The following is a 13,614-nucleotide window of genomic DNA, read 5'->3' as shown; positions in this document are numbered from 1 at the left end:
AGGCCAACTCTGTGGGACCTTATCGACCGCTGGGATTCATGCGGTAGCAGGTTGTTCCGGAGGTACTCTGGTCCAATGCCATGTAGGGCTTTAAAGGTCATGACCAACACTTTGAATTGTGACCAGAAACTGATCGGCAGCCAGTGCAGGCCATGGAGTGTTGTAGATACGTGGGCGAATCTGGGTAGCCCCACGATGGCTCTCGCGGCCGCATTCTGCACGATCTGGAGTTTCCGAACACTTTTCAGAGGTAGCCCCATGTAGAGAGCGTTGCAGTAATCGAACCTCGAGGTGATAAGGGCATGAGTGACTGTGAGCAATGACTCCCTGTCCAAATAGGGCCACAACTGGTGCACCAGGCGAACCTGGGCAAACGCCCTCCTCGCCACAGCCAAAAGATGATGTTCCAATGTCAGCTGTGAATTGAGGAGGACGCCCAGGGTAATGGACGGACAGATGGAATTGTCCTTGGGAGGCAATACCCACAGCCATTCCGTCTTGTCTGGGTTGAGTTTGTTGACACCCATCCAGTCCCCAACAGCCTCCAGGTACCGGCACATCACTTCCACTGCTTCATTGACTGGACATGGGGTGGAGATGTACAACTGGGTATCATCCGCATATTGATGATACCTCACCCCATGCCCTTGGATGATCTCACCCAGCGGTTTCATGTAGATATTAAATAGCAGGGGGGAGAGGACTGACCCCTGAGGCACCCCACAAGGGAGAAACCTAGAGGTCGACCTCTGACCCCCCACTAACACTGACTGCGACCGACCGGAGAGGTAGGAGGAGAACCACTGGAGAACAGTGCCTCCCACTCCCAGCCCCTCCAGTCGGCGCAGAAGGATACCATGGTCGATGGTATCGAAAGCCGCTGAGAGGTCAAGAAGCACCAGGACAGAGGACAAGCCCCTGTCCCAGGCCTGCCAGAGATCATCATTGTACATTTAGCTATTAGTATTATTCCTAGATATTTAATTTTTTTTTGACAACTTGAATTTCCAATTTTCCTTCTAACTCTTGAACTTGTTTATTTAGTAAAAATTTGGTTATTATTTTGATTTTCTTTTTATTAATTTTTAAATGCTACTTTTCCGAATTTATTTATTTCTTCTAATATGGTGCTACTTCTGTGGGTTTTCTATAATAAAAACCAAGTCATCTGAAAAAGCCTGAAATTTGTATTCTTGTTCTTTAACTTTCAGTCCTTCAGTATTTCAATTTTGCCTAATTTGATATAAAAGTGTTTCAAGAGTAAATATTGACATCTCTTTTTTGGATACTTAATTTATCTGTTATATCTTCATTTATAATCATCCTGGCCATTTGTTTCAAATATAATGTTTTAATCATTCTAATATATTTTTGGTCAAAATTAATCATTTCCAATTTATTTATAAGAAAATCCCAATTTAAATTGTCAGAAGCCTTCTGAATGTCAAGGAACATGAGAACTACAGGTTTTCCTGGATTTATTTCAAAATATTCTAATATGCCCAAAATCATGTTCATGTTATTTTTGATGTGTTTGTTTGGAAGGAAACTATTTTGATCTGGGTAAATAAATTTGTTAATTATGTTTTTTAATCTATTATTCTCGCAAAGATCTTATAATTGATGTTCAACAGTGAGATTGGCCTGTAGTTTTCCTGATTACAATGTTATTGTTGACTCTGCCCAAGTTTTAGGATATTTTAAAATTATTGGAAATATTTACCTAATTTTTTTAATGAGTTTTTTTAATGAGTTATTCCAGATAGCTGGAATACTATCTGGCCCTGGCATTTTGTTGTTCTTTAGTTTCTATATTGCTTTTTCTAACTCCGTAATTGTTATTTCTTCATTTAATATATTTCTATCTAAATCTGTGATCAGTAGAACATTTGTTGTTGCAGGTATATTTGTATATCTTCTTGGCTTATTTCCTCTTTTTTGTATTGTAATTTGCTAAAATATCTATGTATTATGACTTTTTTTCTTCGTTACTTTTATATTACCCTTCTCATCTTCTTGTTGATTTATACATTTTTCTTCTTTTTCTTTTCTTAATTTGTACACTAACCATCTTCCCGGTTTATTTGAGTATTCAAAATAGCTCTGTTTAGATCTTTTGATTTTCTGTGCCAATTTCTCCTGTGTTAATAAGTTAATTCTGTGTTCGACTAGTTCCTTTTCTTCCCTGATTTTATCTTTTAGCGGTTCCATTTGTTATTTGCATTCTAGTTCTCTAATCTTCTTTTGTAGTTCATTAATTTATTTATTTTTATTTTTGTTTCTATGTTATATGCTATGGTTAAACCCCTCATATATGCTTTTGTGGTGTCCCATAGATTCTGAATTGTAGTTTCCTGGTTCAATTCTCTTTCATAAAGAAATCTAGTTCTTTATCCATATAATTATGATTCTTTTCTTTTAGTATTGCCTGGTTCACAATCCATCTATTATTTCCCCTTTTCCTTCCTTTTATTGTAAATGTTGTGGGATTGGGGTCAGCCCATATATTTGGTTTTATTTCAGTTTCTTGTATATTATTCAATGTTACTATGTCGGTCCAGACTATATTTATCCTTGACTTCTGTGGGAAATTTGAAGTTAATTCTTATAGTTAATCTTAGCGTGTCCCGTGCTTACCTTAGCATGGAGCAAGATACTAGTCTCAGCATAGTTTTGTTCAATATTTTTTTCCCATTGAATCTGGATTCTCTTCAAAATGTCATCCAGGCCAATTCCAATGGGTATTTCTGATTCTTCCAGTGGTGATAAAGCAAGCTGTTTGTAAAGCATTTTGATATTCTGAAAATAAAGTTGTTACAAATAGATAATCAATTCATTTAAATAAATAAAATTAAATAATCCTTATTAAAAAAAACAGAGCATATATAACAAAAGCCAGAGCAATTATTATTTGATGCAACTTTGTCACTATGTAGTGCATTTGCCTCTATAATAAAGGGTTGAAAGAGAGCTATTTTTCAACTTGTATTTCATAATATCTGCTAGAATTTAATAGAAACATAAACATTTCATTTGGGCTCTAAATAGTAGCGCTGAATATATTTCAGCAGAGTTAGTGGAGTGGAGTTAGTGAACAGTGTCTGGAACTGATTGAGAGAATTTTTTTTGTACTTAAAACTTAACCCCTAAAGGAAAACATCCAGGAAAAGAGAAACTCACAACTATTTGCTAAAGCAGTGACTAAGCACTTTGAGAAAACTTCAGAATTGAAAGAAAAAAATTAAGGGGAGAAAAGCAAACGAACAACAACAACACCGTTAAAATACACAAAATTGGACTTTTAAACTGAGCAGGCGTTGTTCTGGAAAGATATTTTAAAATAATTGGAACAATTTACCTAAATTACTTCATTTCTACATTTTGACATATTATTTGACTAAAATTGGTTAACATTGAAATCTAAGCTGAGAGTGCCATCTGCTGACAAAAGGAAAGTATAATATAATCTTAAATTATGGAAAATTCTGACAAGGATATGTTTTACACACCAATGACATGACTATTGGAGATTTAAATATGAGAATAGGGAAGATTTTTTTCATTAATGAGACACCTGAATGCTATGATATAAGATTGAATATATAAAGGGGATTTAAGGAGGTTCTGGAAAACTTTGGGGAATATCTAAATGAATAGATTGATTAACTATGGAATATAAAAAATGTGAACACTGGATTTTTTGGAAGGAGTGACTTTAGGCTTATAGATATGATTTTTGGATTACTGGACAATTACTGGATTATGAAAATAAGACGAGATGCTCCATCAAGAGGAAATTAATGGAATTTAGGAAGAAATGGTGTCAATGTTTCAAAGCATTCTGATAAGAAACCACAAGATTAAGAACTTAATGAATGGCAAGAATGAAAACAAAGGACATGAGTAATCAAGATGCCCAGGAAAAGGACGGACCAATTGAAAGAGCATATGAAAAAGCAAACAGATTAATCAGCAAATAAACAAGATGATGAAAAGGAGACAATAATAAAAACAATAATTGCTGATGAAATAAACTAAGGGAAAAATATTTTAAGAGATTTAAAAAGGAAACCAGAGATGCAGGAAGGCAGTTTTGAAAGGGAGACAGGGGCAGGGATAGATATTTTGGAAGCTAGACAATGGAAAAGGGCAGGGATGGGAGAAATGTTTAAAATGAAAAGTCAGGACGTAGATGCAGATAAGGATAAAGATCCAAGGGAGGAATATGGAAGGCAAGTTTAAAAAACAAACAATTAAAGCAGACAAGAGAGGATGGATAGAAAGGATTTATTTTTAATTAATAATTTTTAATAATTAAAAGTTAGAATATGGATAGAAATGGGAAAATGTTAGTATTAATATTTGTGATTCAATAAGACAAAAGTAATAAGAGGAAAGATTAGATATTGAATGATGGTATTGTTATGTATGTTTAAACAATATTGTGATTGGCATTGGAATAACACATTGAAACATTGAATAATTAAATAATGAAAATATATAATTAATATAAATATGTGTATTAACACCAAAATTACATAAGCTTAAGGAATGTAACAAATATTAATAGCATTATTTTATGTACGTATGATACCCAGATGCCACAGTGTTCATGCATTGATACGGATATATTGCAAAATAAAATAAAAAACGTGAAAAAAGTGTGTCTTATAATAAATGGATAGTTTGCAAAATAATTTAACTTGTCAATCTAATAAAACAGTTATCACAGTATTATGACTCAGATGGTTTGCATTGTATCAAAAGTTTTTATTTAAATCTGGTACATGATTACATTTTTGATGTTCAAAAGCCCTTTTGGTACAGATTAAAGTCCAATTTATGTACCGCTATTCCCATAATGGATAACCAGAACCATTCTGGGAACTCCATAACCATTCTGGGAACTCCAAAATATTTGGATTCCACAGCCACTGATATTTACAACCATGATGGTGAAGGCTGTACATCTGATAGTGAATGTATACTCAGAGGTGGACTGCTAAGATGGAACAGTGACATGTGCTCACCCCCCTGGCTCTGAGTGGTAGCGGAGTCCAACGCAATTTTGTTACTGCACCTGTGTAGGTAGCAAAATCGTGCATGGAGACACAGGTGCACCCATGTTTTGGCATGTTATTTTGCTTCTGAAACATGGGCGCATTTGCATCTCCATATGCGATTCTGCTACCTGCACAGGTGCAGTACCACTCAGAGCCACGGGGATGAGCACATGTCACCGTTCCACCTTAGCAGCCCTTTGTATATACTGTACTGCTAATAGCCATTGTTTATTTTCCATGACATTTTGTAAAAAAAAAAAACCAGAACAGCCTGTCAGGATCGGGGCCTACCTGATGCAATATTCCAAATTGCAGAGAGAGGAATTATAATGACTTCAACTGCTTAGTCACGGTGAATATGCAGATTGTAATGTAATCCGATTGGCTGACAAAAATATATATACATATTGCGCATAGATGTGGCTTGCGGCTTGGCTTGAAGGTAGTGTGCTTAGTATGATTTAGACTGGCTTGTGAATTAGTGTAGCTTGTAGTGGCTGAAGACTTGTAGCTGAATATTGTAACTGAGAATAGTAGATAGAGAATTGTGAGTACAGTAGTACTTCTACTTAAGAACGCCTTTACTTAAGAACTTTTCTAGATAAGAACCGGGTGTTCAAGATTTTTTTGCCTCTACAGGTACTTAAGAACCATTTTCTACTTAAGAACCCAAGCCAGAAAAATTTCCTAGGAAATTTGAGAGTGGCATGAAGGCCTGGCCAGTTTCCTGCCATTCCCCCTGGGTTTCTCTCTGGCGCAGTGTATGGGAGGCAATCTCGCGTTGGGTATATGGGGGCTACATGCTCCTCCTCGCCGCCTCAGAGTACCTCTTTTTTTTTAAGCCTTAAATTTTTGATTTTTAAAAAATTCATCTCACCTTCTTCCTTTGGCAGAGACTGTCCTCCTCCTCTTCTTCCTTCTCCTCCTCCCACCTAAATTCTGAGCTTTTATTTCTTTCCTAATGGGTTTGCATGCATTATTTGCTTTTACATTGATTCCTATGGGAAAAATTGCTTCTACTTAAGAACATTTCTTGTCATGGAATGAATTAAGTTCGTAAGTAGAGGTGCCACTGTACTTCGTATAGAAACTGCTAGAGAGATAGCTACAGTGTAAATAATTAGTGTAGTGCTACAAAAAAAGTACAGTAATACCTTATGATACGAACTTAATTGGTGCAAGGAGGAGGTTCGTAAGACGAAAGGTTCGTAAGACGAAACATTGTTTCCCATAGGAAACAATGTAAAGTCAATTAATCCGTGCAACCAAAAAACCCCCGCAAAAAAACGGCTTTCGGCGACTGCTGGGAAGCCACGTGGCTGTTTTAAAAGGTGACAGCCGGCCTGGGGGGCTTCCCAGCACCCCCCCGAACCCGGGTTTGGGGTTCGGGGGGGTGCTGGGAAGCCCCCCAGGCCGGCTGCGACCTTTTAAAAGAGCCGCACCGCTTCCCATCTGTCTCCTGAAGCCGAACGGCAAAGCCGAACTTCCGCATTCGGCTTCAGGAGACAGCTGGGAAGCGGCGCGGCTCTTTTAAAAGGTCGCAGCCGGCTTGGGGGGCTTCCCAGCACCCCCCGAACCCCGAACTTGTGCCGAACTTCCGGGTTCGCGGTTCGGGGGGGTGCTGGGAAGCCCCCCAGGCCGGCTGCGACCTTTTAAAACAGCCGCGCCGCTTCCCAGCTGTCTCCTGAAGCCGAACGCCAAAGCCGAACTTCCGCGTTCGGCTTCGGGAGACAGCTGGGAAGCGGCACGGCTGTTTTAAAAGGTGACAGCCGGGCTGGGGGGCTTCCCAGCAACCTCACGAACCGAACCCGGGGTTCAGAAAAATTTTGCCTCTTCTTACGAACTTTGTTCAAGTTACGAACCGGCGTTCGGAAGGCTTCTGGGAAGCCCCGCCGCCCAGTTGTCTCCGAACGCCGGTTCGTAACTCGAAAAAAATTCGTAAGAAGAGGCAAATTTTTTCTGAACCCCGGGTTCGTATCACGAGTTGTTCGTAAGACGAGGGGTTCGTATCTTGAGGTACCACTCTATGTGGCTTCAAAGACAAAGGTTCCTGATATCCTGGTCTGAGGCAGGCTGATTAGCTGCTTTGGCTATCTGAGTGGGTTAGCTTCTGCAAAATGTTACTCCAACACAGCTGTTTGTCTCAATTTACAACAGTATAATTACTAAGGAGAACTCAGAAATTTCAAATATGAATACAAAAGAAAGTAGAGGTTCCATAATATTTTCTTATAAAGTGTTTTTCAGCTATACATTCTAATGTTAATTAGACTTTTATCAATGCTCAGTATTACAAAATGATAAAATCTTATTGATGGCATTAAAATTCTGATATAAAAATGTCTTTTTCAGACATAAAGTTCATTTCCATCTTTTGTTTAAATAGAAGTAGAACTCATATAACTTTTCTTATTTCTCAGAATTGATTTACCTCTTCATGATTCTTTGACAGTAAAGCTAGTTCTTTCTTCATGTTTTCTATCTGACTCTCTAGATCTACTTTAGTCAAATTAGCATGATCAATTACTTTATAGAGAGAGTTAATTTCATCTTCCACTGCCTTTCGAAATGGTTGTTCATTTTCATACCTGCAGTATAAATGAGAATATGTCAAAATAATATCACAAAATTTAGACTTCTGGCATGAAGAACTAGTACTTATTGAAGTCATAGTTGCCTTCTACTAATGGAAGAGGATTGGGTTTCAATTTCCTTCATTTATTTCCAATATAATTCCTTTTTAAACATTGAAATGCATATTTATTTTTACTTTTAATTTAAAGTTACCTGTCTTTAACATCTTCAGCACATGCTTGAATACTTTCTGTTTGCAACATGAGGCGGGCATTTTCCAGAACTGCATCTCCTACCTATAACAATTCAAAGAGTTAAATGTAAACAAAATATACAGTCTATATCCAAAATTATAAATGGGTAGAACTCTATGCTAGAATAACATCTTACTCAAGTGGTGTTTTCATAAATGTGACTTAATGTTCTCCTGACAGCAGTGTAGAGTAGAAAAATGGATTAATCTTCAGAGTGAACCACTGAGTAATAATAACTTGCTACATGTCACTATTGTTACTGGAATTATTTAATACAGCTTTTATATGTCCTATATATCAGTGTTTCCCAACCTTTTTTGAGCCGCGGCACATTATTCACATTTACAAAATCCTGGGGAACATTGAGCAGGGTGTGTGTGTAAAAAACGTTTGGACAAAAAAAAATCTCTTTTCCTCCCTTTCTCTATAATTCTCTCTCTCTTCCTCTTTCTCTCTCTTCCTTCCTTCCCCTTTCTTTCCCTCTCTCTCCATCCCTCTTTTTCTCCCTTCCTTCCTCTCTTTTTTGCTCTTTCTCTCTCCCTCCTTCCCTCCCTCTATGTCTTTCCCTCACCCTCCTTCCCCCCTCTTTCTCTCTCTCTCTTGCTTTCTCTCTTTCTTACTATTTCTCTTTCTCTCTCTCTCTTTTGTTTTCTCTCTCTTTCTCTCTCCCCCTCTCTCTCCCTCTCTTTCTCTCTCCCTCTCTTGCTATCTCTTTCTCTCTCTTGCCATCTCTCTCTTTCTCTCTCTCTTTTGCTTTCTCTCTCTTTCTCTCTCCCCCTCTTGCTAACTCTTTCTCTCTCTTGCTATCTCTCTCTTTCTCTCTCTTTTGCTTTCTCTTTCTCTCTCCCCCCTTTCTCTCCCTCTCTCTTTCTCTCCCTCTCTTCCTATCTCTTTCTCTCTCTTGCTATCTCTCTCTTTCTCTCTCTTTTGCTTTCTCTCTTTCTCTCTCCCCCCTTTCTCTCCCTCTCTCTTTCTCTCTCTCCCTCTCTTGCTATCTCTTTCTCTCTCTTGCTATCTCTCTCTTTCTCTCTTTTGATTTCTCTCTCTTTCTCTCTCCCCTTTCTCTCCCTCTCTCTTTCTCTCTCTCCCTCTCTTGCTATCTCTTTCTCTCTCTTTCTCTCTCTCTCTTTCTTTCTCTCTCTCTTTCTCATACATCACGCCACAGCAGCAGCATTGGGCAGTAGCTGAGGGGCGGCAGCAGGCTGGTCAGCTGTGAGGCGGAGCTCCGGAACAGAGGCACCGATGGCGGCAGCTGAATGTGTTGTTAGACACTGGACATGCTGGTGTTGCACTGGGCATGGCCGTGGGGCAGGAGCCTCTGTCCCAGCCCAGCCAGCAGGCAAGTGCCAGCCACGCAATGCCAGCATGTATGACGTACAGCAACATGTCCAGCCGCAGCCGTCGGTGCCTCCGTTCTGGAGCTCCACCTCACAGCTGACCACCCTGCCGCCGCCCCACGGCTACTGCCCGGTGCCTCTGCTGCCACCACCCTCCTGCTGCCACCGCCCTCTTGCCGGGCCCCAAAGCTCACCTGCTGACGCCGCCAGGGAAGCTCCAGCCGGGCGGGGTGCTGCAGCTGCCAGAAAACTTGGAAGACGCAAAGAAGGAAGCTCAGCTTCTTTTTCTCACAACTTTTTGCTCTTCGCACTCTCAGCAAAAAGTTGCAAGACCAGAAGCTGAGCTTCCTTCTTCACGGCACACCTGACCATGTCTCATGGCACACTAGTGTTCCGTGGCACACTGGTTGGGAAACACTGCTATATATTATAAGCATGTTTCCTGTACACTGTATTTTCAATGAGATGGGATTCCTCTGTTATTGTATGTGATAATTCCTAAGTGATGGATATCTATGGATTAATAGCGCATTGCTTTCAGCTGTAGGGATTAAGTTCCAGTGTTCTCAGAGGCAGATGTCTTAGAAGAACTTGAACCATTAAAGATAAATAAGGCAATGAGTCCAGATGACATCCACCCCAGAATTCTTAAACAACTCAGATCTGTGATTGCTAACCCCCTGACTGATTTTGTTTAACCAACCCCTTTTAACAGGAGACGTTCCTAATGATTGGAGAATGGCCAATGCTGTGCCTATCCACAAGAAGGGTAGTATAGAAGAAGCTGGTAACTACAGGCCAGTTAGCTTGACATCAGTTATAGTTAAAATGATGGAGACTCTACTCAAAAAGAGGATAAATCAGCACCTAAAAACCAATAACTTATTGGACCCACACCAGCATGGCTTTACTGAGGGCAAATCATGTCAGACTAATCTCATTGATTTCTTTGACTATGTCACAAAGGTGTTGGAATGAAGGTGGTGCTGTGGATATTGCCTATCTGGACTTCAACAAAGCCTTTGATATGGTTCCACATAAAGAGATGATAAATAAATTAGTGAAGATTGGACTTAATCCCTGGATAGTTCAGTGGATTTGCAGCTGGCTAAACATAGATATCAGAGGGTTGTTGTTAATGGCAAGTATTCTGAGCAGAGACTGGTTACAAGCGATATGCCACAAAGGTCTGTTCTGGGTCCTATTCTCTTTTAATATATTTGTGAGTGACATAGGGGAAGGTTTGCCTATTTGCTGATGACTCTAAAGTGTGTAATAGGGTTGGTATTCCTGGAGGCATCTGTAATATGGCAAATGATTTAGCTTTACTAGATAAGTGGTCAAAGCAATGGAAACTGCAGTTTAATGTTTCCAAATGTAAATTAGTACACTTGGGGAAAAGGAATCCTCAATCTGAGTATTGTATTGACAGTTCTGTGTTAGTAAAAATTTCAGAAGAGAAGGATTCAGGGTAGTGATTTCTGACAGTCTGAAAATGGGATAATGCAAAATTGGTATAGGTACATGGTGGACCACGTTCAATTTGAAATTATGGATAAAAGGATGAGTTTGGTTAATGAAACTGACTTGAGACAACTGATGGGAAGGTGGGACAAGGTAAGACGATATATGGCGAGCAGAATCCAAGACCAAGCTAAAAGAAATAAATTGGAATCACTTTATAATATGCAAATAGATATTTTGCTCTTGGATAAAAATGGTTTTTACAAGAAACACCCCCGGTTTGGTGGTGGGGTATGAATGTTTGTCGGGTGGTGGGCACTTTTCACTAAACACTCGTTTTATGTTGTGTGTATCTTAAAATTGTAAAAAATCAATAAAAATAATTTTTTTATTAAAAAAAGCAAATGGGTGAACAGTGCAGTCATGTGGTGGGGAAAGTGAGTAGAATGCTTGGCTGCATAACTAGAGATATAGCAAGCAGGAAGAGGGAGATTGTCATCCTGCTGTATAGAGCAGTGGTGAGATCACATTTGGAATACTGTGTTCAGTTCTAGAGACCTCACCTACAAAAAGATATTGACAAAATTGAATGGGTCCAAAGACGGGCTACAAAAATGGTGGAAGGTCTTAAGCATAAAACTTCACAGGAAAGACTTAATGAACTCAATCTGTATAGTCTGGAGAACAGAAGGGAAAGGGGGGGGGACATGATCGAAACATTTAAACATGTTAAGGGGTTAAATAAAGTTCAGGAGGGAAGTGTTTTTAATAGGAAAGTGAACACAAGAACAAGGGGCCACAATCTGAGGTTAGTTGGGGGAAAGATCAGAAGCAATGTGAGAAAATATTATTTTACTGAAAGAGTAGTAGATGTTTGGAACAAACTTCCAGCAGACATGGTTGGTAAATCCCCAGTAACTGAATTTAAACATGCCTGGGATAAACATATATCCATCCTAAGATAAAATACAGGAAATAGTAAAAGGGCAGACTAGATGGACCATGAGGTCTTTTTCTGCCGTCAATCTTCTATGTTTCTATGTTTCTAAGTGATGGCTGTAAATACCAAATTATTTTTTAAAAAACCCTCACATTTTGACTGATATTTTTGGCTGTTTCATAACAAGCATGTTGTTTGAGTTCTTGTCTATCAGAGCCATCCCTCCTCCAATTAATTTGTTTATTTTTTGAAATATGTTATATTTGTATGTATGTTTGAAATATGTGATTATTTCATATACAGTATTAGCTTTGGACATGTTTATCATTGGTAAATGTGGATAGCCAATGCCATGATAGTTCCCATGTATTATATTTTTATGATTTATACCTTTCTAAGCTGAATTTTTTTTTTTGAAAGCAGTTGTGCTCTTAACACTTATGCTTTGGATGATATTAAGTTTCACTGATTAATATTTTTCTATTCCCTGAACAAAATTGAAATTCTAAAGTGTGACAAGGATGGGAATATAATGAAAATTGCATCTTCATTACATATAGAATCATACTGTAAAAAGATCATATAAAACATAAACTTGAACAATTCTGGCAGTATTTCTCTTGTTTAGTCCTCCGCAATAATTACTTCAAAGAGAAACAATAAGCAAGTTTTCATTATTTTTTCACATTTTCCTGTGAACCACTCAGAATTGTGGAGTCAGGTGATACACTAAATAAAGGAATAAAAACTTACATATGCCCTATGGAAATGTTCAAATTTAATTTGAATTTTGAAAAACAATATAAACAATTGAATTTACTTTTATGAAGATTAAATTATATCAGGTATAAGAAAATGTCATTTAAGTTTCAACTTAAGTAGCCTCATCAAAATCTAGGTGAATTTGACTTTGGTTAACAAATGCTTATTTTTTTGTTCTTGCCATAAAGTTTCATACTTACTTGATGATAAATGGTTGCCCAGCTCTCCCTTAGGGATCCCCATTTACTATCAGTGGAAGATTTCTTGTTCAGATAAGCACGGATATGTCCTTCAAGTTCCTGGTTGACTTGCTCCAAAGTTTTCACCTTTTCAATGTAATCCACCAAACATCTGTTCATATTTTCATAAGATAGGCTTCGTTCTTTTTCCAATCCTTGGAATAGCGGTATGGTTGTACAAGAACTATGAAGACCTTGCAAGAAGACACTGCTTATCCCCAGAGCTCTGCGGGATATCCGTGTGCCCAGGCTGCTGACACTTTCCATAGGTATAATACCTATGTAAGCAGCAGATGGTCTTAAAAGGCTTCCTCCTCTGCTAATACTAAATCTATGGCTTATGGGCACTGACATTTCCTCTATAGAGGTTGAGGGTTCATGTTCCACAAAGGATGCCCTGCTTTTGGATAAGGACATGCTATACTTCAGAAGGTTTGCACTAAATGAATTCATTCTCCTTCTCTTGCCCTTCTGATGTTGCACATATTCATAGAAAACTGCAAAGTGCTCTCTCATAAACTTCTGGAATATTTATCATTGTTTGGGGCTGCCTACCTCAGGCATATTTGTTGGAACAATTGTTTGGGCCACTTCACTTGGTCAGCAATCTATTTCATGAGAAATCTGCTATAAGAACACCATACAGCACAGACAATGCAGTAGAGGACCATTATAGAATGGGGTGGAGGAGGGAGAATCCTCTGAGCATTTAAACATACGGCTCACCTGATTTCAGCCAGTATAGTTTTGCTAGAGTCAGGTTTTCATTGTTAATATGCTATTCCACAGCAGCCATATAATTATCTGCCAGGCTGCCAGGAACTGTTGGGCACAGTGGATGCTAACAATCATGACCTTGAAACTGCTATGAATTGTTATGCTTAACTGTGGTAGGAAATATTAAAATGAATGTGGATTTTAAGAACCACATTTATAGAGATAGGAATAAATTCAAAGAAAAGTACCTTTTTAAAGAAGGCA

General features: G+C 38.6%; 1 protein-coding gene across 1 annotated transcript in view; it reads right to left on the bottom strand.

Moving 5' to 3' along the window:
* The window catches only part of LOC139155439 (phakinin-like), a 38,993-nt gene extending 25,822 nt beyond the window's left edge, over positions 1-13,171 (bottom strand). The window contains 5 exon segments of the mRNA XM_070730570.1: positions 2,638-2,799; positions 7,495-7,651; positions 7,851-7,933; positions 12,595-13,146; positions 13,148-13,171. Coding sequence (XP_070586671.1) covers positions 2,638-2,799; positions 7,495-7,651; positions 7,851-7,933; positions 12,595-13,146; positions 13,148-13,171 — 978 coding nt within the window.
* Between the last annotated feature and the right edge of the window lie 443 nt (positions 13,172-13,614).

Source organism: Erythrolamprus reginae, unplaced genomic scaffold, assembly GCF_031021105.1.
Source record: "Erythrolamprus reginae isolate rEryReg1 unplaced genomic scaffold, rEryReg1.hap1 H_19, whole genome shotgun sequence".
NCBI lineage: Eukaryota > Metazoa > Chordata > Lepidosauria > Squamata > Dipsadidae > Erythrolamprus > Erythrolamprus reginae.
Note: the sequence above shows the minus strand (reverse complement) of the source record. Positions and strands in the feature narration are given on the sequence as shown.